Genomic DNA, 24,439 nt, shown 5'->3' with positions numbered 1-24,439 from the left:
AAATTAGGTGTGCCATTGCTCTCGCTGGCTCCGTGCTCTGTCATGCAATTAAAATTGTTGACGTGCGAGAAGAAGCTGAGAAAGAATTCAATTCTTGTGACAGCAGCGCCCTCCAACGGCCAGATATTGTCAACAGCTACTCATAGTGAAAATCCAATAAGCAGCTCCTTGACAACAACAACAACTACAAAAAAAAAACAGCAAGCACAACGTATTGTTGTCGCCATTTTGTACCTTCGTATTCCATTTGTACTATTTGTACTGCACGCAGCGTTGGTCACATTGAATTGATTTTGAGCCATTTTTTTGTTCACTTCTTATTGGAAGAAAAAATATTAAAAGCATATGCGCTGCATGATCGATTTTATTTATATTTTTTAAATATATATTTGTTTTTTTTTTGTTACTTTTTATTAAAATTGCAGATGATTATATTTATGTATATTTTATTTTTTCTTCAACTATTATATTAATATTTTAATTTTATATATTTTCATTATTAGCTTGGATTTTTATTATTATTGTATTGTGCTATATGAATGTTATTATTATAATTGTAATTAATACATTATTTTTTTAAAATTAAGGATTATTATTATTTTTAAAATAATAATAAATTAAATTAATATTTTTATACTTTTTAAAATTTTTTTTTTTTTCTAAATAAAATTAAAGAAATAATCTACTGTTTCTGCTACTAAATATTACATTTACCAAATAGATATTTTTTATAAAAACTCTTTGATGTTTGTACCTATATTAAAACTTTGAATTGCTACATGAAACAAGAAATTCGTTGCTTTTATGACTTAAATTTAAAAATTATCAAAATATCTAAATACTTGTGTTTCGCACAATGAAGTTTTTAATTAGGGCAATCAAAAAGATATTTCAATTTTATTACCATTTAAATTGTAATTGTATTCGTATAGTAATGAGACTTGATTAAGACAGCAATTAAAAGCGTTAAGGGAACATTTAATATTTTTGCATAATATTTATTCAGTTATTTAAAGTGCATTTGCGATTCGTCTGTTTGGGGCGAGAGTGAGGCGAGTGCTATTACTCAAGATTCTCTTAGCTTTCTTGACGCTTTTTATTGCATTTTTATGTCAACGGCAGCTGCTGCCTGCCTGGCTGCCTGGCTGCCTGACTGGGTCCTGCCTAGCTCCTGCCACCCTATATCCTTCAAGTCGAAGCTGTTTGTGTATTTCTGTCAATTGTGTTGAATTGAATTAAAGTGTAAGTCAATGGCAGGTGGTGCTGGGGTTGTGGTAGTGGCGCTCACAAATGAAAACCACAGCGGCCAGCAGCCAGCCGCAGAGCAGGACGAACCAGCCCAAGCGCAAGGTGTCCAGATCCAAGGCCTTGAAGCCCAGCGAATTATCAATGAGGTGGACGTAGCCCGCCTTCATGGCGTCGTTGAAGTCGGAGACGACCCAATGTTGGAATAACCCAATGCTCTGTATGCGCATGATGAAGTGCTTGAGCAGTGGCTCCAGGTGCGAGTCCCTGCGCATTTGGTAGCCAATAACTGGTGCGCCAAGGCAGACGGAGGAGAACCGGTAGATGGGCTTCATGGCATATTGTTGCTGCAGCGCAAAGAACTCCCAGCGCTCGACAGTGAATGGATACGAGTAGCTGATATTGAAGCCAAGCAATGCGCTCACCTGCTCACCGGCCTCGGAGCCAACGACGAGGCGTGCCACCTGCTTCTCCAGATGTGGAGGCACCATTTGCAGCACCATCTCCACCTCATGATGCTTGACCAGAATTTTCTGCTGCTGTGCAATGAGCTGCTCAAACGTGTCCACCTGCTCGCCCACCAAGGTGGCGGTCAGGAAGCTGCTCAGCTGGTTCGAATACCAGTTGGTCACAAAGAAGCCCAGCACGGAGAGCTGCAAGGCTACGAGGAAGTAGCGCATCGACGGCTGGTAAATGCGTGTCGGCGAGCTGAGAAAAAGTAGCTGAGAGAGTCCAGCCAGCAGTGAGTGCGCGGCACGCAGTCCCGTGTCCTCATTCAACCCGGGACTCAGGAAGTAGAGCACGAGACTTACATAGAACACGGCAGCTAGCAGCAGTAGCCAGCTGCTCCAGTGAAACGGACGCAGCAGGTACATGAAGCGTGGAATCTCATTCCTCACCGGCATAATCAAGCAGTTCTGGGCTATGTGCAGCGGATAGCTGAGTATGCCCAGCTTGCGATCGATGCCCACATAGGGGTGCATGGAGATCTCCAGCTTGTGCGTGCCAATGAGCTGCTGGATGCGACTCATATTGACGCTGCTGTCGATGGGCAGAGATTTGCCGGCATTGCTCACATGCAGCACCGCGTTGTGCCTGTAGAAGAACTCTGCCAAGACGCGGTAGCCGTAGCCGCGAATGAGCTGGGCGCCCGTTCGCTTGTCCTGCAGGCGAAAGACTCGTGGCAAGTCATTCTCAGCCGGCGTAGAGACTACATATTGCCGCAGATCACGAGGAGCGGGGGGAAAGAGCAGCAGCTCCTTCTCCTGCCCCTTCCCCTCGAGCTGCAGCTCAAAGTAACGCAACGTTGGGTAAGGTGTGTATCGATATATCCTTTGCCTATGTATCACCAGGACTCGCAGGAACTGCAGACTCCACAGCTTGGCGAATATACCGCGCACAGCTAGGTGGCCTCTCTGGGCCGCCAGGTTGACCAAGAGACGACTCTGACGCATCTTTCGTAAGCGTTCGTCCAAATGCCACCAGATCTGCTCCTCGGTGCTGTAGCAGAACAGAAGGCTCAAGGCGTCGTTCTTGATGTGATTCCTCAACGGATTGAACGGATTCGGCTGCTCCTGGGTGCCATCGAAGATATAGCTGGAGCTGCTCAGATTGTTGTGGAGCCAACGTACCAAGTCGTTCACCTGCTCTCGCTCCACATGGCGACTGATGAAGATGGGCATGGTCGTCCACCTCTGTTGGCCAGCAGCTCGCCTTGCTACCTCCTCTATGAAGCTGAAGTTGTGCGACAGCTGCTGCTGATCTGTGGGCCAAGTGCAGAGCTGCAGCAGCAGCAGCAGGTGAAGTAGTTGCTTCGTCAGCTCCATAGCGGCGAGTGGACTATGCCAAAGGACATTCACGGCTGCACACTTTATAGTGGAACACCCCTAATTGCTTTAATTCAATTTAATCGCACTGCTAATTGAACTTATCTGCGGGCATACGAATCTACCTGTCTACACACTTATGCAATTACCTGCAATAATGAAGCTCGACTAATTGCAGCCTGGAAGTGTCTAATAGGACCTGAGCTAATGGACGGGATAAAGCAAGTTAGAATAACGATCGAGTTTGACAAGGCTTAGATAAGAAGTGAACAAATTGAGCTGACAAATTTGACGATAATTATCGATAATACATTCGGTTGACTAATAATATAATACATAATAATAATATATCAATTTTAGACATGTTCAAAGATCAGGATCTGGAATCAATTATAGACATATTCAAAGTTCAAAAATATTTTACTTTATGAATATTTATTTTAACTTTTTAACAAAAATATAAAATCAAATCTGTTAACTTGGCATATACTAAATGAGATGCCAGTCAACTAGCGAAAAGACCAAGTACAAATAAACATTTTTTACACTTATATATAATTTGGGGTCTATTCTATATGATTTGTCATAATATATATAAATATATATGTTATAAATATATATCGTACATATTTGTAAGCAAGCATAAGATTTTCTATATATACATATATTTTATCTTTATCTTTTTCTTATACCTTTTTAGATATTATACCCTGAATTCCCATTTTTACTATGTTCAAAGGTATAAAAAAAGGTACAGTCTTCTCCGTGACAATGCTTACTGGAGCATTGCCGTGACCAGGATTCGAACCTGGGTTACCACGGCCACAACGTGGGGTCCTAACCACTAGACGATCACGGCTACTGAAGACACTTGAAACGTAGTCGAAAAAAGGTTTATATTAACACACTATGTGTACATGACTGTGTGTGTGTTTGTGTATATGTATGTGAATGCTTTGGTCAAGCTTTGCTACAATTTCTTGTGCTTTAAAACAAGAGCAAACAACTCAAACAGCAACAATAAAAAACTCCAGTTGGAGCTGTAGCAACAACGATACGAACAACATGGGAAACAACGGAAGCAAAAAGCAAGAGAAACAATAGTTAGATAATTGCGATCGGGTGCAGCCGACTCCATATAACTCATTCATGGTTCCAAAACATCTACATTTCCAATTCAAATATCGATACTTTCCGATTGGCTACGCCCCTGCACAGAGCATATCTGTTGCCCCATTTGTGGAGGAGAGGTACAGTGATGCACCTGAATAATTTTACGACTTTTGTACGGCTTTTTCGGTTGGGCACCCCCAAGTAGGCTTGAATATATAATGCTTGGTCAGTTTCAAAAGGGGTTTACAGTAATTTTGCTATCAAATTGTCAAGTTATAGCCAGAACTTGTAGAAGATAAACTTTTTTCCGATTTGCCATGTACCAGAGGGCCATAGATTTGTTTTATATATTTATATATATATATATATATATATATATATATATATATATATATATATATATATATATTATTTTTTTAAATACATATAAATTTAATATATTATATTTCAAGTTCCAAGTGTCTAGCTTCAATATCGCCCTGAGCAATTGGGGCTTATGAGTCAAAATGTATAGTATATCCCATTTTATAAACTGCATAAGAACTGCATAAATTTTCTGAAATTTTTTATATATTTTTTATTATATATTGAATACAATTTCCAGTTAAACTCAAATATAGCCAAAACATGTATGTAATAAAGATAATAGCTGGAATCTTATGTTTATATGCTTTAAATTTATTTCTTAAGATTTTCTCTTGACGTTAAGCTCAGATATTGGTCAGACTGCCCTCGTACTCGTATACATTGCTATATATATTTATATATTTTTATATATTTATATATTTTATATATATACTTTTATTGCGATGTCCATGTTATATATGTAATTCTCGTATTTTAATACTAATTAATGTCTTCTTTAAGATTTTTTATATTACATATTTTTTAATTTTCCCGTATTAAAAGTATTTTTACAATTTTGTTTCAGTGAGAATTATTTTAGGAAAGTTATATGCCAGCTAAATATATTAATAGATTTGTTGGTTAATCTTTTTGGTGCCAATACTACTAATAGCAATGCGGAAAATTTAATTTAAAAATAGAAACAGCAATAAAAGAAATAAGTCTCAAGCAAATGTTTATCAATTTTTCAATTTTCATTTATTGAAAAATTAAAAAATAAGAAAAAAATAAAAAAGTAAATAAATTAATAATATTTAATATTTTTTAATAATAAATTATTTTATAAAATAAAAAGATAGATCATTTTTTTATAAAATAAAAAGATAGATCTTCTCCATGACAATGCATATTGCAGCATTGCCGTGACCAGGATTCGAACCTGGGTTACCACGGCCACAACGTGGGGTCCTAACCGCTAGACGATCACGGCTATTGAAGACACTTGAATAGCAGGCGAAAAAAAGCTTATATCAACGCACCATGTGTATGTATGTGTGTGTGTGTATATCAATGCTTTGGTCAAGCTTTGCTACAATTTCTTGTGCTTCAAACAACTTGTTTATGGAGCTAGTACACCAATAACGGCAACAATAACACGCAGCAACAGCAGCTGCAGCAATAACAATAACAACAGCAACAAGAGAAATAATAAAAGCAAAATAAAGAAAAATAAATTTAACGGTGAAAGGCAGCTAGCTTAGCGAAACCCGCCCAACCCAGCAGCAAGTACGAAAGACAGAATAAAACAACCAACCGACAGACAGCTAGACAGACAGACCAACCGACAGCCAATAAACAAGATTTTGGTTTATGAATGAATGTAAATTTCGAGCAGCGGTGAGAGTAAAAGAGAGAGAGAGAATGTGCGAGGTAGAAAAGAAGAGAGCGCAGCAGAGAGTGTAACGGTCTGGAGAGGGGCGGCAGGGCGCGTTGCTTGACTTGGCATTTCAATTCATTTTGCTATCAGCAGCATTTTGCGGCTTTGCTTGTGGGTAATTGTAGAACCAAAGGGAAGGTGGGAGAGGCGCATTCCAGCAGCGCTGCTTAGGCAGCTGGAATGGCAGAGGGCGAGGTAGGGAAATATGAATACGAATAATAAGTTGAACCAAAATAAAATGTTGCATAAATTTAGAGCAAAGCATGAATATAAATGCGATTATCTTCTACTTAAGCTGAGCATATTTGATTGCACAGGAATTAAGCGTATTTCAGATATTTATTAGCACATCAATTTATTATAAATTACTTATTTATTAGCTAAACCAATGAACAAGCGCAGTTGATTAATTGAAATAAATTTGCAAAACATCAAAAGTAATAACAAATCATTTTCACCTTGGGGAAAATAATTTTAATGTGTTTCTGTTTCAGCTGCATTAAAGAGATAAAAGCAATTCCTTTGTGTTTACCGCTTTGCGTTTACAATTGGATTTGTATCGTTTTTTGCTCCCTTTCGCTGTTGTCATTACATGTTAATTCCATTTGCTAAACGAGCTAAGCTATTAGGCAGAGTGGGGTATACCCGCACATAAACGGTTCTTATATATTTCCAATTTAATTTTAAGCGTGATTAAGAATCTCTCCATATATAGCTGCCCAAAGCTCTAAGTGAATGTGTTTGTTGTGAAGTTTCTTCAAGTCGTGTATACCCCACGTAGTTTGACTGGGCATGCAAAATGAACTGTGCACACGCACCTTTAATGAGGTGCTGACTTGTGTGCGACGCTTATATCTCCCTCGAGGCATTTAAATGAATTATATTTGTTTCCACTTAAATACATCTATTATAAGAAAATTGAATAAATGTATGGGTTTATTTCGAAAAAGCAATTCCAAGTGATGGGACCTTATCGCAGATGTAGCCCAGGGAGATAAGCAAATACAGTTATGCTTATCATTCATATATATACATACATACATATATGTATATATATATATTCAGAGATAAGCAGAGTGTAAAATATGATTTATGTAAGCTGATTTGCAATATGATTTAGAAGTTGGCCACATTTTGTTATACTTTATAATGCATTGTTTGGGTCCATCTGATTATATTATTTGTAAAGTATTACATTTGATGGTGATTATTATGATAATGATGATGATTATCATGATAGTCTTCTAGTTATGTTTGATAAGTAAAGTTTTCACAGTTGATTCTTAGCAATCTTAGCAAACATTTCTGCATTATCAGCTCATCTTTATCATAATCATTATCTTATGTTACAAAAAGGCACTGTCTTTATGTGAACTATAAATAAAATAAAATAAATAAATCATTCTCTTAATTATCATGATATTTATTTAATTTTAAATGACTCAACTTATTCCAGATTAAATACTCCACATTTTAATTCAATATATATCGAAATATTTATATTTATTTCAATTACACATAAGACCTCTTTGACTTTTATTGTAAAGCATGCCAAGCGCCTTCCATTCAGCCATCCCAAACAAGTTTCAATTGCCGGCAACTTAAATACACTGCAAATATCCCGTTGTATCCAGTTTTCGTATAATTTTTGCGTTTCATGATTTTGTAATTACGATTAAGTACAATATTATTTCAATGGTATTTTCTGTCCTTTTCTCGTTCCTTTTCGTGTTCATTGTGCGCCATTAAAAGTATAACGGGATTGGTGGGTGAAGGCGGCAGTGACTGTGACTGGAGTCAATGTGGGCGTGGCCTTTAGTTTTTTTAACACCACTTTGGCGTTACGTGCGGCAAAGTCCTTAAAAAAACACTAAAGTGTTTACATGTAAACTGAAAATTTACGAAAACCACACACATACAGTCACTCATACATATCACAGTCACTCACACATACACATACAGACAGCAGAGCGTAAAATTTTTGCACGGATTTAATTTTTGTGCAATTTTTTGTAGCCTGCTTTTGAAATATTAAAAAAGCCCTGTATGTATGTATGTGAGAGAGAGAGAGAGAGAGAGAGAGTGTGTGTGTGTGAATATTCGCGCTCTAATAATTGCGCAAAAGAGTTGGGCTATTTATATGTAAGTATTGACCGTATGACTATGAAATAAGCAAGCCCGTTTTTACAAATTAATTTATTATACAAAAAAAAAAAACAAAAATAAATAAAAAAATATATAAAAAATAAATAAATATACACATTATGGATTTGTAATTTACATGAAGAGGTTAAAGCTTAACAAAAAGTGCACTCAATACTTGATGCACAGTAGTTGAGATGAACAAAAATATAACAGTTAAATAAGTGTCGTAAAGGAAATATATACGAAAGAGAGAAATATATGAATAGAAAAATGATAATAATATATAATAGGCAATAATATGTAAGAGGCAATGTTCTTCTGTTGTGCTAAATTGCTGTAAATGAGGGAAGAGATTGACGGAGAGATAGGAGCGAGTGAGACAAGACAGAAAATGATATAGATTAAGAGAGACAGAGAAATATAAGGAGAGAGAGAGGGATAGAGAGGGAGACAAAGTCTGAGAGAGAAAAGTGATAAAGATGGGGAGCAGAGAAACAGAGAGAAAGGTATAGAGATAAATATTTAGTGAGGTAGAGAGAAAAAGAAAGCAATAAGAGAGAGTGCTAAAAGCAGATATAATAGATGTCCATCTATGCAGCTGTGAGCAGAGCAGAGAAAAACTAGTCAAGAGTATAAATTATAAGTGAGAATCGCATAGTAGAGCAGCATTAAAAATTCATTTATATTGCAGCAACACTAAGCGACTTGCTCAAAAGAAAACTTCTTTCAATAAGAGTATTAACAGATCTAAATTTATAAGAAGCAGTCAAGGCGCATTGTAGTTTATGAGAATCACCTAGAAGGGCAGTATATGCGTGTTTATACATGCCTACGTATTCACATGTATATCTACAGCTTCTTATATATATCTAGTTTTCATCAAGAATTTATTGCATTCTACTCACTGTATCTGGCCTTTGGTGCCGCCAACCAGTCTGCCACGTTTGAGGGCCACAATTGACCGATTGATGTTGTTTTATTAGGTTTTTTGCAGTCTCGGATTGGATTGTGGGATAGGTTTTTATGTTCTGATAATTTGCAGTTGTCCCGCACGTGGGAACACGAGCGCCAGTTGAGGTGACTCTATCAGCGCTTGACTATAAATATGGCGTGGAGCACGAACCCTTTGCACAGTTGCAGTCAGGCAAAATGCAGGAGAGCATTTATACGCCTTTCAGCTCGGATATACCGTACGCTTTTATATACACTGATGAAATGACGGGTCGGGCCTTGTACTGTGGACCATATCTGCGATCCTTGGAGAGTTTCGCAGAGAACTTCCACTACAAGCTGCAGCTGGAGTACGTGGAAAATATGCCGAAGAAGTCGCTGCTGCTCGAACAGATTGCTGCGGGGCAATACAACACGTCTCTGCACGGCGTGACCATAAGGAGCATATTAGAGGATCCCTCCTCGAGCGTCATACAGTATGGCTATCCCTTTGAGGTGATGAAGTTCTGTGTGATGGTTCCCTTGGCGCCGGAGCTGCCGAAGTGGATGTACATGGTGTGGCCATTGGGCAGGTACGTTTGGACGACACTCTTCTTGGGCATCTTCTATGTGGCGCTGCTTCTGCGCTACGTGCACCACGGCGAGGCAGTCGCTCGCTCCTACACTCGGAACCTGCTGCACGCCATGGCCATCATCATGTACAGTCCGAATATGAATATGCCAGTGCAGCTTTATCAGCCGCCATTCCGCATGCTCATCTTCTACACGCTGCTCTACACGCAGGGCTTCATTTTATCCAATTATCACATTAGTCACATGACGTCCTTCGACATGAAGCCGGTTTTCGTGAAGCCCATTAATACGTGGTCGGATCTGATAGAGTCTAGGGTGCGCATTATAATACCGGAGACGCTGTTGGAGGAGCTACGCACACTGCCCATAGTGGACATCTCCGCATTGGATGCCCAATTCGAGCCACGCGAGGGCCAGGACTATCAGCGCCTCATGGTGAATCCCTCGCTCAAGTATGCCTATGTGGTTACGCAGAATGAGTGGGAGTTCTGGGATCGACAGCAGCGAGTGCTTATCCAGCCGTATTTCCATATGTCTCAGGTCTGCTTTGGCGGACTCTTCAACACATTTCCCCTCCAAAAGGATGCGCCCTTTGCCGGTCAACTGGATCGCTTTTTGCTGTATATAAGGGAATCGGGTCTGTGGGAATATTGGCAAGATATGGCCTTCATCTTCGCGTTGCGTGCGAAATTCGCACGGATCTTTCTGGACACATATCCCGTGGAGCCCCTGAATCTGGAGTTCTTCAGCACGGCATGGATTGTGCTCATCTGTGGCTTGCCCTTCTGCTCAGTGGTCTACTGCTTGGAGCATCTGTGGAGCCGTTGGATAGCCGGGCATAGTAACTCTTCCTTGCAGCAAGGGGTCTACTAGAAACCGAAGTTTTTGTGATTAGATTAAATCTACAATTAAACAAGTCTTTCTGACTTGGAGATATTTTAAAAGTATTCGAAACTTAAATAATAGAATTACAGAGTATCTGAAATACGTTATATTTTTTCTTAACAAAAAAGGTTTATACGATGGCATACCAATTAATCAGCGTATATAGGCTTAGCTAAACATATTTATAGGTAGTATAACACGAACGACTCGACAGCTTTCATCGTTTGTTCAGTGGCTAATTATGACGTCAAATGTCATAGATATTTATGATAGAAATCGAGAAATTACATTGTTTAATTGCTATGTTTGTCAAGGTAAGGAAAAGTATACCCCGGAGAAATAGTCGAAGGCATTTAGAACGCTATAAAGTCTAACAAAGCGCTAGCATTACGCATACGCATCGTGAACGTCTTGAAGTTATGTATACGCCCCATTTGATATTCATTCTACTTGTGTTGCCATTTCCATGGAGCTGTGCCTGGAACATCAAATACATTAGCACACTACTAAATGGTTTTAACAGATTGGCTACGTTCCAGGATTTGGTGTGGTTCGTTAGCCAGCAGCTGGACAACGAGCAGAAGGACGACATGGAAAAATTTATGCGCTTGCAACACGATACGTTTTTCGTCACACAAATTGTGGTTGCTAACAACACGGCTATGCGAATGAGTCACTCGGCAGTCAGACGCAACCAGATGACCGTGGTCTTTACCACGGGTCTCCACGATCCCATTATGACGGTGACCAATAAGGTGATGCTTGGCAAGCATTTTTACCTCGCGGTGTTCATAATAATGAAGAAGGTGGAGAACATGGAGGATGTGTACGAGATATGTCAGTTTCTCAGCGACAATCAGTATGAGAACTCTCTATTATATTTCGAATCGATTGATGGCATAAATCAGATCTACGGCGCGGTTCAATATCCAACATTCCAAATAGAGAATCGCACGGATCTGCAAGCGTATATGAAGAGGAAGCTTAGCCAGTGGGCAAACGCCGTTCAAGATGTGGGCGGTTATCGCTTTGCCACGCCCATGAGAGAGGATGCTCCACATTTGTTTAGTGTGGAAGATCGCTACGAGGGCAGCACCTATCGAATCATAAACACCTTCGTGCACCACCTTAATGGGAGCTTCTTGGAGATGGAACTTCCACTAGATGCGCTTGGAGGCCGCGCAGTTAATATGAAGCAAACTCTGCAGCTCGTCAGAGACCAAAAGGTGCAGTTCGTTGCCCATGCTTACGCCTTGTTTTCGCCGGACGACGACGTGGACAAGAGCTATCCACTGCTGGTGGTGCCTTGGTGCTTGATGGTGCCGCTCTACAACAGCGTCTCAACCTACTTCTATGCGCTGCAGCCCTTCGACACGACCGTTTGGTTCTTTGTGCTGGGCTGCTTCCTGCTGCTCAGTTTGCTGGAGCTGCTTTGGCTACGACTAGGATTCAGGGCGGCCCACGGAGCAGCTGGAGTTACTACGGCGCTCCTGAACTCCTTCTGCTACATCATCAACATAGCCACAGGCAGGCAGCTCCTGCAGCCGTCGCTCTTACGCTTTCTGCTGCTGTTGGCTGTGTTCTTTCATGGCTTCTTCCTATCAGCTAATTACACCTCTACGCTAGGCAGCATTTTGACTGTGAATCTGTTTCACGCCCAGCTGAATACAATGGACGATCTGCTGCGCGCCCAGCTGCCTGTCATGATCATTGACTATGAAATGGAGTTTCTGCTGCAGCTGCACAAGGAGCTGCCCGACGCGTTTATTCAGCTGCTGCGCCCCGTGGACAGTGGCATCTTTGCCCAGCATCAGTTGAGCTTCAACAGCTCGTATGCCTACTTTGTGACCGAGGATAGCTGGCAGTTTCTGGATGAGCAGCAGCGCCATCTCAAGCAGCGCCAATTCAAGTTTAGCGACATTTGCTTTGGCTCCTTCCACTTGGCCTATCCCATTCAGCGCGATTGCTCGCTCTGGCGCGACATAGAGTACTTTACGTTCCGTGTTCACTCCTCTGGCTTGCTATACTACTACGCTCGGCTCAGCTTTGAGTCGGCACTGCATGCGGGCATTGTGCATCGACTCCAGGAGCAGAACGTCTACACATCCGCGGGCCTGCAACACTTGGCCATAGCGTTCATTATGCTGTTGGTCATGTCAGCCTTAGCACTTATCGTTTTTCTAATCGAGCTCTTGACGAAATTCAAGCATTAATCGAAATTGTATTATTGATTTGCCATTGACCTCAAAGCATATTTAGCATAAAATTTTATTTGAAATTGGATTGAGTCAACCTCGAAACAAATTAGCGGGCAGCTGGATGGCTGGATGTCGAAGGGGCGCTAAAATGGATGGCAAATGGCTCCATAAATTGCAAATATATTTATAAAATTTGTATTTTAAATAACTTAGAGATAAAACAATTACAAACGGCTGCTTGTTGCCCAGATTCCAAGAAGAGTCGCTCGAGGTTCTACGAATGCTTTCATTGGCATCCAAAGCGTTTGCGTCTCTGAAAAATATAATTTAATTAATGTATATTGGTAAACGTATAAAGATCTAATTGTTAGCCAACCTTGAAGCTGAGAAAGTCTTAAGAAATTGCTCTTAGATTCTCCTTCTATAGCTCGTGCGCCTCTTTAAGCTGCTTTTCATCCTATGCTGATGACATTTCATCTCCAAGATAAGACCCATCTCCAGCATCATGCTGGACATGGTTATGCTGTGAGCTTATGAGTGGCTGCGGCTGCTCATGCAGAATTATTAGGCGAGTGACACGTGTGTACAGTGCCTTCCAGAAGTACTTGTATCTATAAGTATAGAGAAAGAGAGGGACATAAACAGATAGCGAGGAAATCAGGTATCCAAAGAAAGTTAGACTTAGAGTGAGAATGATAGCGATATCAAAGTAATATGGAGAGGAACAGACAGAGAACAGAGAAAGAGACGAAGTAAATGGGGACATAATGGATGAAGACTGAGATATTGAGCAGAGAGCAGCCTAGAGTATAATTTGTATGTGAGAATCGCATCGTAGAACAGCATTAAATAGTAATTTTTATTGCAGCAACAATAAGCAATATGGACAAAAGAAAACTTTTTTCAGTTCCCATACCACTTCTTTATAGTCTCACTCATAAACGCAGTCAAAACCCATTAAACTTTATGAGAAGCACTGAGAAAAGCAGCGTGTGTGTATGTATATCTACATATTGACATGTATATTTAGAGCTTTTTATATATATCTCGTTTTTATCAAGAATTTATTTGCTTTGCTGCCTCCAAATTTTATGCCACGTTTGACGGCTACAATCGATCGATTGATATTGTTTTTAGGTATATATATGCGTTCGCTTAAAACAGTTTTGTTTATTATTATTAATTGTAAAATTAAATAAAATAATTTTTCAAATAATATACACTAATAATTATATAAATGCTCATTATCTGTATGATAATGCTCACTTTGATTAAGATTGTGAAGTCAATTATCATAAATATAAGGGTCATAATGAGAATTATAAAAAAGTTAATGAATATTTCGATTATAGAACAAGAACAGCAATGAAAATTAAGGTAAATAATGTAATCTAATGTTTATTAAAAATTAATAAACAAAAACTATATAACAGAATAAAGACAAAAGCTTAGAAAAAAGCTTTAATATGTCAGCAAAGTTCATGGTATTGCTAATGCCTAAATTGCCATCATTATAGTGTTCATTTTATCCATGAGAATTATGTAAATAATAAATGATAATGGAAAATGCAAAACATTTTACTAATAGTTATAAAAAGATTAAATAAACATATTATATATTTGTAATTATAGGGAAGTCAAATGACCATAATTTTCATCAAATGTAATTTCTGAATTCACTGAATCAGGACGAGGCTTTCAAGATTCGCTGAACTCTCTCTTCTGGGAAGTTGTTTTTAAAGCACTTTCGTATCTAATAGGAAAATTAATTACTTCATTAATTAAATTTACATAGAATTGGCTAATTTTGCCCTTACAATTATAAACTTAATTTAAACTTAAAGTTTTTAATTTATTTTTTGATATTTAAAGTGTAAAAGAAACTTAAATATTATGAATTACAGAATATCTCAAAGAATGGAATACGGCATGGAATAATAACAAATTAGGCAACATCGATTTAGCTAAACATATTTATAGGGAGCATAAAAACAACGGCTCGACATCTTAGGTCGTTTGTTCAGTTGCTAATTATGATGTCAAATGTTATAGATATTTAAGATAAACATCGACAAATTACCTTGTTTAATTGCTATGATTGTCAAGCCAAAGATATGTATACCCCTGAGGTATTCGAATGCTATAAAGCCTAACAAAACGCAGACATTACACATACGCATCGTGAACGGCTTGCAGTGATGTATACGCCCCATTGGATATTCATTTTATTCGTGCTGCCATGGAGCTGTGCGTGGAATTTCAGATACATTAGCACACTTCTAATTAGTTTTAACAGACTGGTTGCGTTCCAGGACTTGGTTTGGTTCGTTAGCCAGCAGCTGGACAACGAGCAGAAGGACGACATGGAAAATTTCATACGCTTGCAACACGATGCGTTTTTCTTGACGCAAATTGCTGTTACTAACAACTCGGATATGCGAATGACTCATTCGGTAGTTCGACGCAACCAGATTTCTATCATCTTTACCACGGGTCTTAACGATCCTATTATGGAGGTGACCAACAAGGTGTTGCTTGGCAAGCATTTTTACCTCGCGGTGTTTATGATAATGAAGAAGGTGGAGAACATGGAAGATGTGTACGAGATATGTCGGTTCCTCAACGACAATCAGTATGAGAATTCCCTATTATATTTCGAGTCGATTGATGGCATAAATCAGATCTACGGCGCGGCTCAATATCCAACATTCCAAATACAAAATCGCACGGATTTGCAAAAGTATATGAAGAGAAAGCTTAGCCAGGTGACAAACGCCGTTCATGATGTGGGCGGTTATCGCTTTGCCACGCCCATGCGTGAAGATGCACCACATTTGTTTCGTGTGGAAGATCGCTACGAGGGCAGCACCTATCGAATCATAAACACCTTCGTGCACCATCTTAATGGGAGCTTCTTGGAGATGGAACTTCCACTAGATGCGCTTGGAGGCCGCGCAGTTAATATGAAGCAAACTCTGCAGCTCGTCAGAGACCAAAAGGTGCAGTTCGTTGCCCATGCTTACGCCTTGTTTTCGCCGGACGACGACGTGGACAAGAGCTATCCACTGCTGGTGGTGCCTTGGTGCTTGATGGTGCCGCTCTACAACAGCGTCTCAACCTACTTCTATGCGCTGCAGCCCTTCGACACGACCGTTTGGTTCTTTGTGCTGGGCTGCTTCCTGCTGCTCAGTTTGCTGGAGCTGCTTTGGCTACGACTAGGATTCAGGGCGGCCCACGGAGCAGCTGGAGTTACTACGGCGCTCCTGAACTCCTTCTGCTACATCATCAACATAGCCACAGGCAGGCAGCTGCTGCAGCCGTCGCTCTTACGCTTTCTGCTGCTGTTGGCTGTGTTCTTTCATGGCTTCTTCCTATCAGCTAATTACACCTCTACGCTAGGCAGCATTTTGACTGTGAATCTGTTTCACGCCCAGCTGAATACAATGGACGATCTGCTGCGCGCCCAGCTGCCTGTCATGATCATTGACTATGAAATGGAGTTTCTGCTGCAGCTGCACAAGGAGCTGCCCGACGCGTTTATTCAGCTGCTGCGCCCCGTGGACAGTGGCATCTTTGCCCAGCATCAGTTGAGCTTCAACAGCTCGTATGCCTACTTTGTGACCGAGGATAGCTGGCAGTTTCTGGATGAGCAGCAGCGCCATCTCAAGCAGCGCCAATTCAAGTTTAGCGACATTTGCTTTGGCTCCTTCCACTTGGCCTATCCCATTCAGCGCGATTGCTCGCTCTGGCGCGACATAGAGTACTTTACGTTCCGTGTTCACTCCTCTGGCTTGCTATACTACTACGCTCGGCTCAGCTTTGAGTCGGCACTGCATGCGGGCATTGTGCATCGACTCCAGGAGCAGAACGTCTACACATCCGCGGGCCTGCAACACTTGGCCATAGCGTTCATTTTGCTGTTGGTCATGTCAGCCTTAGCACTTATCGTTTTTCTAATCGAGCTCTTGGCGAAATTCAAGCATTAATCGAAATTGCATTATTGATTTGCCATTGACCTCAAAGCATAACTAGCATAAAATTTTTTTGAAATTGGATTGAGTCAACCTCGAAACAAATTAGCGGGCAGCTGGATGGCTGGATGTCGAAGGGGCGCTAAAATGGATGGCAAATGGCTCCATAAATTGCAAATATATTTATAAAATTTGTATTTTAAATAACTTAGAGATAAAACAATTACAAACGGCTGCTTGTTGCCCAGATTCCAAGAAGAGTCGCTCGAGGTTCTACGAATGCTTTCATTGGCATCCAAAGCGTTTGCGTCTCTGAAAAATATAATTTAATTAATGTATATTGGTAAACGTATAAAGATCTAATTGTTAGCCAACCTTGAAGCTGAGAAAGTCTTAAGAAATTGCTCTTAGATTCTCCTTCTATAGCTCGTGCGCCTCTTTAAGCTGCTTTTCAGCTTGTGCCACAGCTTGAGGCAATGCACCTTCATCACATGCTGATGCCATTTCATCTCCAGGATAAATACAGTGCCAGCCAAGATAAGACCCATGCACCAGGTGCGCATCATGCTGGACAAGAAGGTCATGCTGAGTGGTTGCGGCTGCTCATCCAGAATTATGAGGCGAATGACCCGCATATACAGTGCCTCCCAGAAGGACTGCCACTTCCAGTGGTGTCGCAGTCCCGATTCCTGAGAAATCAGTATAAAGTTCTGTAGGGGCGATTGCAGATGCGAGTCCAGATGCATGGGGTAAACGTGAAAAAAAGGGCCCGAACAGATTTCAGTTAGCCTAAAGACCGGCACTCGGAGGTGTTTCTGCAGCATGACTATCAATTCCCAGCGATCGCTAGAGATAAAGTAGCCAAAGGTAGTGTTCAGCAGGTCGCGATGCTGTTGAATGAAGTTTGCATCGGCCACAACGATTTGCTGGAGAAAACGCGCCGTATACAGCTCCTTCTTACGAGCCAGTGCATCGTATTCGAAATCCTGCACATAGATGATCAGATTGGCATCAATAATGTCCTGCGGCGTATTCATCTGTCGCTCAGGTGGTGGTGAGGTGAAGTAGCTAGCCATCTTGCTGATGTACATGTTGGAGGCGACCATGCCCATTATGGTGAGGACTAGATACAGATAGCGCATGCGTCTTGCCCTAGTCCTTACAATCGATGTGGGCGGACTGTTGGTCAGGCTGCAGATGCATTGCAGCAGCGCGGCGCTGAGATCCCTCGGACGTTGCGGCGAGCAAAGCCAGAGGGCAAAGCCCATGTACAGCATCGTCAGGATTAGCAGCAGCCAGACATTGTTCTGCAGAGCCTCGCGGACGTACAGTTCCTGCAGCGAATCGTTGCGATAGGGCACCATCAGGCACCAGTCGTTGATGCCAATCGGATAGCTGAAGCTGACCGAGTAATTGCCAATGAGATCTGTGTAGGAGTGAATCAACGTCTCATAGACGCCCTGAGCGACGAGTTCCAGGAGATTCGGCAGATTAAAGGTAGTCATGCTGAGGTTAGCCGAGGTGTCATGCATCGAGGCATTCACAAAGTCGAGGAATCCGAGAAATAGCTTCCCACTGGTGCCATAGACTGTCTTCTGATCCGCACCTTTAAACACGCGTGGCATATCATAAAAAACGGGCGTGTTCACCACATAGCCCATCATATTGCTGCTGAGTGGCCGAAAGAAGTCCTGAGTACTCCAATGGTCGGTCTTATTCACAAACTGCTGCGTTGGATACGGATTCAGCTGGTAGACGTTGTTGCTGATGGTCAGCAGCAGCGTATTGATGAACTGTTTGGTCCAGGACCAACGGAGAATATCGTGGTATATATTGGAGAATTGGGTAAAGGTCTCAAAGTTCTCGTGATAGTTGGCGCTGCTCAGATATGGAAACAGAACGAAGATCGTCTTCAGCCAGCGGATGCCCGTGAGTGTCTCCGAGGCGACCTCCATTATGGGATCGCTGCGGTGTGTGGTAAAGATCAGCACTAGAGATGGCGTGCTTATCAGACTCCGTATCGAGCTATTCGAGTTGATCGAGCTGTAGTTGTTTCTCACGATGATGCGCGGCACGAGCGGAAATTTGAGCCAAAATTTCTTGAAGAAATCGCTGCCGCCTTCACCATTCAGATTCAGTTTCTCCGATATGTAGAAGATGAGATTGTGAAAGTGATAGACGTCATCGATGCGATTCAAAACGTTGATGACAAAGTCATTATCAATGCTCTGCATCTGCGTCGCAATGGTCGCATTCCCAGCCGCTTGGGGCGTCGGTTCCACCTTAACTAGTTGAACTGGTCGCAATATGAGCTCAGCTGCCAGTTCGTTCATTTTTATGGAACGATTGTCGAAACGCAACTGATTCGCAGTCCCCGGCTGTCTTGCTGGCGGTCTGTCTGTCTGTCTGGCTCGCGTGTGGTCCACTCCGTGTGGGTTAGGTCAGAGCTGGCTTTGATTATTGCATTCCAACACCAAGTTTGACATATTGGACATACCGAGCGTTTTATTGGCTGGCAATCAAAATTGTTTACATTCGATGACAGTCGGCCAAACAGGAGCGTTTTAGCTGTCCAGAGGGTTCTACTGAAAGCTAACACTTTATGGTTAAGATTTCATATATAAGTTGGTCATGTTGTTAAATCTTAGTAAATTTAATTATACTTAAGAGCTCCCTTTTCAGATTCCTTTTAGAATGCATGAAGGAACAAGAGCGAATCCTACTTTTAGTAAAAAAAAAAATATTTTTATAAAATTTCAAATAAAATAATTATAGCCAAATTAGCTAGGAAAAAACTTTTTACAATTGGCCAGGATATAAAGTAAAAATTCATAATAATCATTTAATCAATTTCTTAAAAAAAATACTTAAAAATTTAAAAAATATTAATAAAAATAAAAAACAATAATAATAAATCTTATAAAAAAAAATATTTTTTTATAAATATTTATGAAAATAAATATAAAAAATGTTTGTTATCTAATACATTTTTTTTAATATTAACTATATTTTCTTTACAAATTTATACAAGTTTAAGCTGATCCCTTTTTGAATTTATAGCTTAAACTTTATTTATTAATATTATTTTATTTATTGCAAATTTTTATAAGTTTTTATTGTATCATATATATATATATATTAATTTTTTAAGCCACCCTGTCTAGGGCTCTGCGCCTAGCCGCGCTCCTGGTCACATGCTGTTCGGCGTACTTGTTTATTGAGTCATAAAAAGCGAAAACCCGTTTTGGCGTTTATCTCAAGTGCAAATCGCTCATATGCGCTATTTAGTCGTATTTATGCGGAAAGGTTCATATAATTGGACAAATCGTTGCAGGACATGCGAGGACCTTAAAGCGTGCACACTTAAAGTATCTGGCATTAAAGCGGATTTGTAGCTCACGCGGCGAACGCAATTAAAAATCACGCATACGCAGCGTGCAACGCGCTCGCACCACAAATTGTGTTGCCTACTTTGCAGGCAACAACCTTAGCAGCATTTTGGCGCTTTGCATGACTTTGACAACAAAATCCATTGCATTCTACATGACGCTGTGTAATTGCTGTGAAATTTCATAAATGTGCACAAATGCCAGCAGACAAGGCCATAAGCTGGGCATGGCTTATCGGGTTACGTCTTGGCTTTTATGGCTAGCAAAATGCAATTAGCCAGACACACACACACACACACATACACGCAGCCACACAAACATAGTCATTCATATTGTTAGCTTGGCTTGGAGCTTAAAATATTTATGATTGATGCTGGCTTAGTCCAGGTTTTTGGCCTGATATTGGCTCTAAGCCGTATTGACAGCGCGCGTGCTTTTGTTTGCTCGATGATTTTACAAATTTCAGCGATTTGCTGCTTACGTAATTGTAATGTGCAGTAATGCGCTTTGCTCTAAGTCAAAACTGTTCACACACCCACACCATCTCACATATAGACCCACACTCGCACTTATCCTCCCGCAGTTGATCTGAAGTATCGTGCGAACTATGGCAGCTGGCCAACACCTGAAGCTACACTTCACTTAAAACGCAGGGGCGTGCCAGTAGGCGTTAGGCGTGACATGTGTTTCGGGAAACGGCATATGACAGCATTTCAGCATTTTATTATATTTCTCTTTCCTTTTGTAGATTTTTTCTTTTTGTGGTTTTTAATGTTTGCGCCGCTAGCGCTAAAATACATTAAGCCAGCTTGTTGAGCCGCATTCAGTTTTTATTTATTTTTTGTATTCCTTTTAACTGCTGCTTTGTTGCACAGTGTTCAAGGGGTGTTTCACGCCTGGAAAGTCAGCGAGTGACAAATGATATTTGTGAGATTATATTCGTGTTAACTTATGGCTGGAAAATAAGTTTGTTGTGGTTCAGGGAGAAGCTCTGAAAAATGTAAATTAAATAAATTAAAATATTTTTATATGTATATAAATATTTTTTACAATTATTTTATATTTGTTAATTAAGAAATGAAAATAAAATAAATATCGAAATTAACATATGAATGGTTTTTTAAATTTGTTTTTACCCAGCATGAATATTTAATAATATCTGAAATTATAAAAAAATATGTATAAATATTCAAGCATTTTTATCAAGTCAATTTCTGTATATTGAAAAGGAATAAACAACATATTTTATATATATGTTTTTATTGTTAGTCAACATGAATATTATAAATGAATTTCGCGCTTAAAAATATATTTGAAAGTACTAATAAATATTTATAAATAAAACAAAGAATGTTTTTATAATTATATTTTTTATTTTTTATACTATATATTATATTATTGTAAAATGAGCAACAATTTAAAAAATTATATTTAATGTAATATATTTGAAATATAAGAAAAACTTTGTTAGTTATACAGAAAATATTCAAAATCTATTTCTCTAGAATACTTAGTTTAAATATCATGAGTCGACCTCAAAAATTATTTATTTCAATAAGAGCATTTGGATTACTTATATGTTAAAATAGTATAAAATAGATAAAATAGTATACAAATTTAAATTGAAAATAATATTATATATAATACTAATATAATTTATATACTAACTAAAATACAATTAAATTATAGAGCTTTAAACATATTTAAATTTTACATTTTTTAAATTAATTTAATTTAATAAAATAAATTAGAGACCTTTAAACATTTTTAAAGTTTACATATCTTAAATTAATTTATATATGTTTATTTTATTTATATACACAAATTTATTTTATTCTTAAGATTTTACTGTTCTTCATTACAAAATCTAGTTCAAAGTTTATTCAACAGTTTTTGTCAAAGTTACTTTCATATTTTCAGCTATGACTACATTTTATTAATCTCAGCTGCCATAAACTAACTGTTCTATTACAATGCTTTCCCGCCCAGTCTAACAGCTCCGAAATTGAGTTATAAATTTGCCAGCTACATCGCATATAAAATATTTTTTTTAGATGTATTTTTATGCTGTATTTTTTGTTTGCATGAAGTATCTTATTTCAAATTGTTTTAGTTACACTTTTTTTTACCCCAGCGCACAAGTCTAAATGTATCAAGTGCAAATGTGTGTGCTGGTGTAACTGTGTGTGTGTGCTGATGTGTGTGAGTGTGGCTGTGTATTGTGTGTTTTTGCCATTTGGAAACGGAAGCAAAATGTTGCGAATGTGTGCAAAAGTAGTTGAACGAAGGCCCTCGAGTTGTTTCGTTGCCCGTTGCTCATGTCAAGTGCCAGCTGTGTCCTGCGTCCTGTGTCCTGCGTCCGTCTGTGCCACACGCTCACCAGCCTGACAGCTGGGCTGCACTCTCGACATTTAGAGACCTCGCCCAACCACCACCGTCGAACTGCTTCGCCACCCAACCGCCCGCCCACTCAACGGGCCAGAGCAGGTGTGTTTGACTGGCACCGCAGCATGTGTCGAAACATTGCCAACCGCTGGCCGCTGTTTCTGTGTGTGATGGTGTGTGTGTGTGTGTGTGTGCGGCAACAGCAACTAACTGTTAAGCGAAATTACCGCAATCTCCGCACGTCGAACAATTTTTAATGCTGAAAAATGTATTTTCTAATTTTCTCTTGCCCGAGTGTTTTTCGCCTGACCAAGTTTATTTTGGCTTTTATCTGTAGGTGTATGTGTGTGTGTGTGGACAACAGGTGTATGTAATGTGTGTAAGTGTGGCCTCTTAGCCCGCCTGCAATATTAATGAAATATAATTATTTTGCCATTGAAACTTACTCTTCTTTGTGGACATTTGCAATGGCTTTAAGACTTTTTTGCTTTTCATGCGCAAATAGTTTTTTAGCTAGAAATACATTGCAAATGTCTAATATAGGGGTATATTGGCAGCTTGATGAGTGCATATATATACGTGAAATATTTGCTTAGCATTGATAGTGGAATTACTACCTTAGTCCGTTCGTCTGCTTGGCTCATGCGTTACTCAATTGGACCTTCCCCTCCCACAGTTTGCATCCATCTGTGTCTCGTTCTGGCTGACAGTTTAGCCTTTCGTCAAACAATCTGTCCATTTTCATCCTTGATTTATATCCATTCCTCCATCAATTATTCTTTAACGTAGTTATTCATCGGTCTCTCTGTTTGCCTCTATGAACTTACGTTCAAGATTTCTTCTCTTATATTTTCTGCTCAGCAGAGTTTCATTTAAAACTACTGAAAACTCATATCAGTTTCAATTAAACAGATCAGAATCTCTCACCTAGTTTTATTATTATTTATAGTATTTTTTTTATATTATTTATTTATTTATTTATTTACAAAAGTTGTGTGAGGTATTTGTCAGTCAGTCACTAGCGACTCAACTAGGAAAGCAGAAGGAGGATTTCTCTAGTTAGGGTATCGCCAGTCAGTCACTGAAGAAAACGCTCTTCTTCTTTATTTACGTTTCATCCGTGGATATTCTTTCCTCATTCTCTTTTTATCGTTTTATCGGGTATCTGACTGTCGGGCAACATCAGGCGAGACTCATTTCTTCTCCATTTTTATCCGCGCATTACGGGCATATTTTAGGCTATCTGCCAGTCGTTCATTTCCGTCTAGAGCATAGTGACTTCTTCTTCTTTTCGAGAGAGACTTCTTTTGCTCTCCTTTTTCACCTGGTGGCTGCGCATCACTGGCAAATGCAATTTGCACATTAATATCGGAGCGCAGCTAATTTTCAATATGAAACCGACAAACTTGCAGCTGGCAAAAGCTTTGGGTAAAAAGGCAATTTCCGCTTTTTTGATGCATTCTTTAATGGGCCAACTTGAGCGGATAGCTGCCAAGTGGAGGTGAACGAGGCGAGAGTGGCAGCCGAGCAGGCAAGCAGCCAGGCCGGCGGGCCAGCGGCCTGGCTCGATGTGCCATTATGCTAAAAGTTTGTGTGCCAGGCAAAATGTGCGAAAGAGAAAAGCGCTAATACTGTTATTCGATACGAGATATATATGTATTTATAGAACTAGGCGTTAGAAAAAGGTTCCAAGTGTCGTTATGATACGATGTGTGGGCACAGCCTCAGCTCTTAAGTGTCAATAAGGTTCATAAGTAATCGAAAGTATGAGACTTTGCCTAAAAGGCCTGCACTATGGGCAAAATAGTTTAACATTTAAATTAAATTAGGTGTAAGAATTTTGTATTCTGCTTCTTTAGTAAGCTTATTTGTTTAATAGAAAATATTAATGAAACAAATCTTAATCAAATAACATATTTAACAGATAACTTAAAATACCCAATTTAAGTTGTTTTGAGGTTTTGATCTATTTATT

At 39.6% G+C, this 24,439-nt stretch overlaps 5 protein-coding genes and 2 non-coding genes across 7 annotated transcripts; 3 read left to right on the top strand and 4 right to left on the bottom strand.

Moving 5' to 3' along the window:
• Positions 1-1,247: 1,247 nt before the first annotated feature.
• On the bottom strand, positions 1,248-3,071 carry LOC111594762. The gene has a single exon (XM_023308214.2). The coding sequence runs from the start codon at positions 3,069-3,071 to the stop codon at positions 1,248-1,250; it is 1,824 nt and encodes a 607-aa protein (XP_023163982.2).
• Positions 3,072-3,858: 787 nt separating this feature from the next.
• Trnah-gug lies at positions 3,859-3,930 on the bottom strand. The gene has a single exon. It is a non-coding gene; the product is annotated as a tRNA-His (tRNA).
• Positions 3,931-5,448: 1,518 nt separating this feature from the next.
• Positions 5,449-5,520, bottom strand: Trnah-gug. The gene has a single exon. It is a non-coding gene; the product is annotated as a tRNA-His (tRNA).
• A 3,741-nt stretch (positions 5,521-9,261) lies between these two features.
• Positions 9,262-10,509, top strand: LOC111594773. The gene is made up of 2 exons (XM_030226141.1): positions 9,262-10,005; positions 10,054-10,509. Exons 1-2 carry the CDS (start codon positions 9,262-9,264, stop codon positions 10,507-10,509), a joined length of 1,200 nt encoding a protein of 399 aa, XP_030082001.1.
• Positions 10,510-10,940: 431 nt separating this feature from the next.
• LOC111594781 lies at positions 10,941-12,734 on the top strand. Its single transcript, XM_023308238.2, has one exon. The coding sequence runs from the start codon at positions 10,941-10,943 to the stop codon at positions 12,732-12,734; it is 1,794 nt and encodes a 597-aa protein (XP_023164006.2).
• A 450-nt stretch (positions 12,735-13,184) lies between these two features.
• On the top strand, positions 13,185-16,705 carry LOC111594790. The gene is made up of 2 exons (XM_023308250.2): positions 13,185-13,244; positions 15,032-16,705. Exons 1-2 carry the CDS (start codon positions 13,185-13,187, stop codon positions 16,703-16,705), a joined length of 1,734 nt encoding a protein of 577 aa, XP_023164018.2.
• Positions 16,706-17,097: 392 nt separating this feature from the next.
• On the bottom strand, positions 17,098-19,023 carry LOC111594794. The gene has a single exon (XM_023308264.2). The coding sequence runs from the start codon at positions 19,021-19,023 to the stop codon at positions 17,098-17,100; it is 1,926 nt and encodes a 641-aa protein (XP_023164032.2).
• Positions 19,024-24,439: the final 5,416 nt, after the last annotated feature.

Source organism: Drosophila hydei, unplaced genomic scaffold (genome assembly GCF_003285905.1).
Source record: "Drosophila hydei strain 15085-1641.00,03,60 unplaced genomic scaffold, DhydRS2 tig00000060-arrow-pilon, whole genome shotgun sequence".
In the NCBI taxonomy this organism is placed as follows: domain Eukaryota; kingdom Metazoa; phylum Arthropoda; class Insecta; order Diptera; family Drosophilidae; genus Drosophila; species Drosophila hydei.
Note: the sequence above shows the minus strand (reverse complement) of the source record. Positions and strands in the feature narration are given on the sequence as shown.

Coding starts and splice junctions, on each gene's coding strand:
- LOC111594762 (XM_023308214.2), bottom strand. CDS start 3,071: ATGGAGCTGACGAAGCAACTACTTCACCTGCTGCTGCTGCTGCAGCTC.
- LOC111594794 (XM_023308264.2), bottom strand. CDS start 19,023: ATGAACGAACTGGCAGCTGAGCTCATATTGCGACCAGTTCAACTAGTT.
- LOC111594781 (XM_023308238.2), top strand. CDS start 10,941: ATGTATACGCCCCATTTGATATTCATTCTACTTGTGTTGCCATTTCCA.
- LOC111594790 (XM_023308250.2), top strand. CDS start 13,185: ATGACATTTCATCTCCAAGATAAGACCCATCTCCAGCATCATGCTGGA. Junction 13,245..15,031: donor ATGCTGGACATGGTTATGCT/GTGAGCTTATGA, acceptor GTTGCGTTCCAG/GACTTGGTTTGGTTCGTTAG.
- LOC111594773 (XM_030226141.1), top strand. CDS start 9,262: ATGCAGGAGAGCATTTATACGCCTTTCAGCTCGGATATACCGTACGCT. Junction 10,006..10,053: donor AGCTACGCACACTGCCCATA/GTGGACATCTCC, acceptor CGCGAGGGCCAG/GACTATCAGCGCCTCATGGT.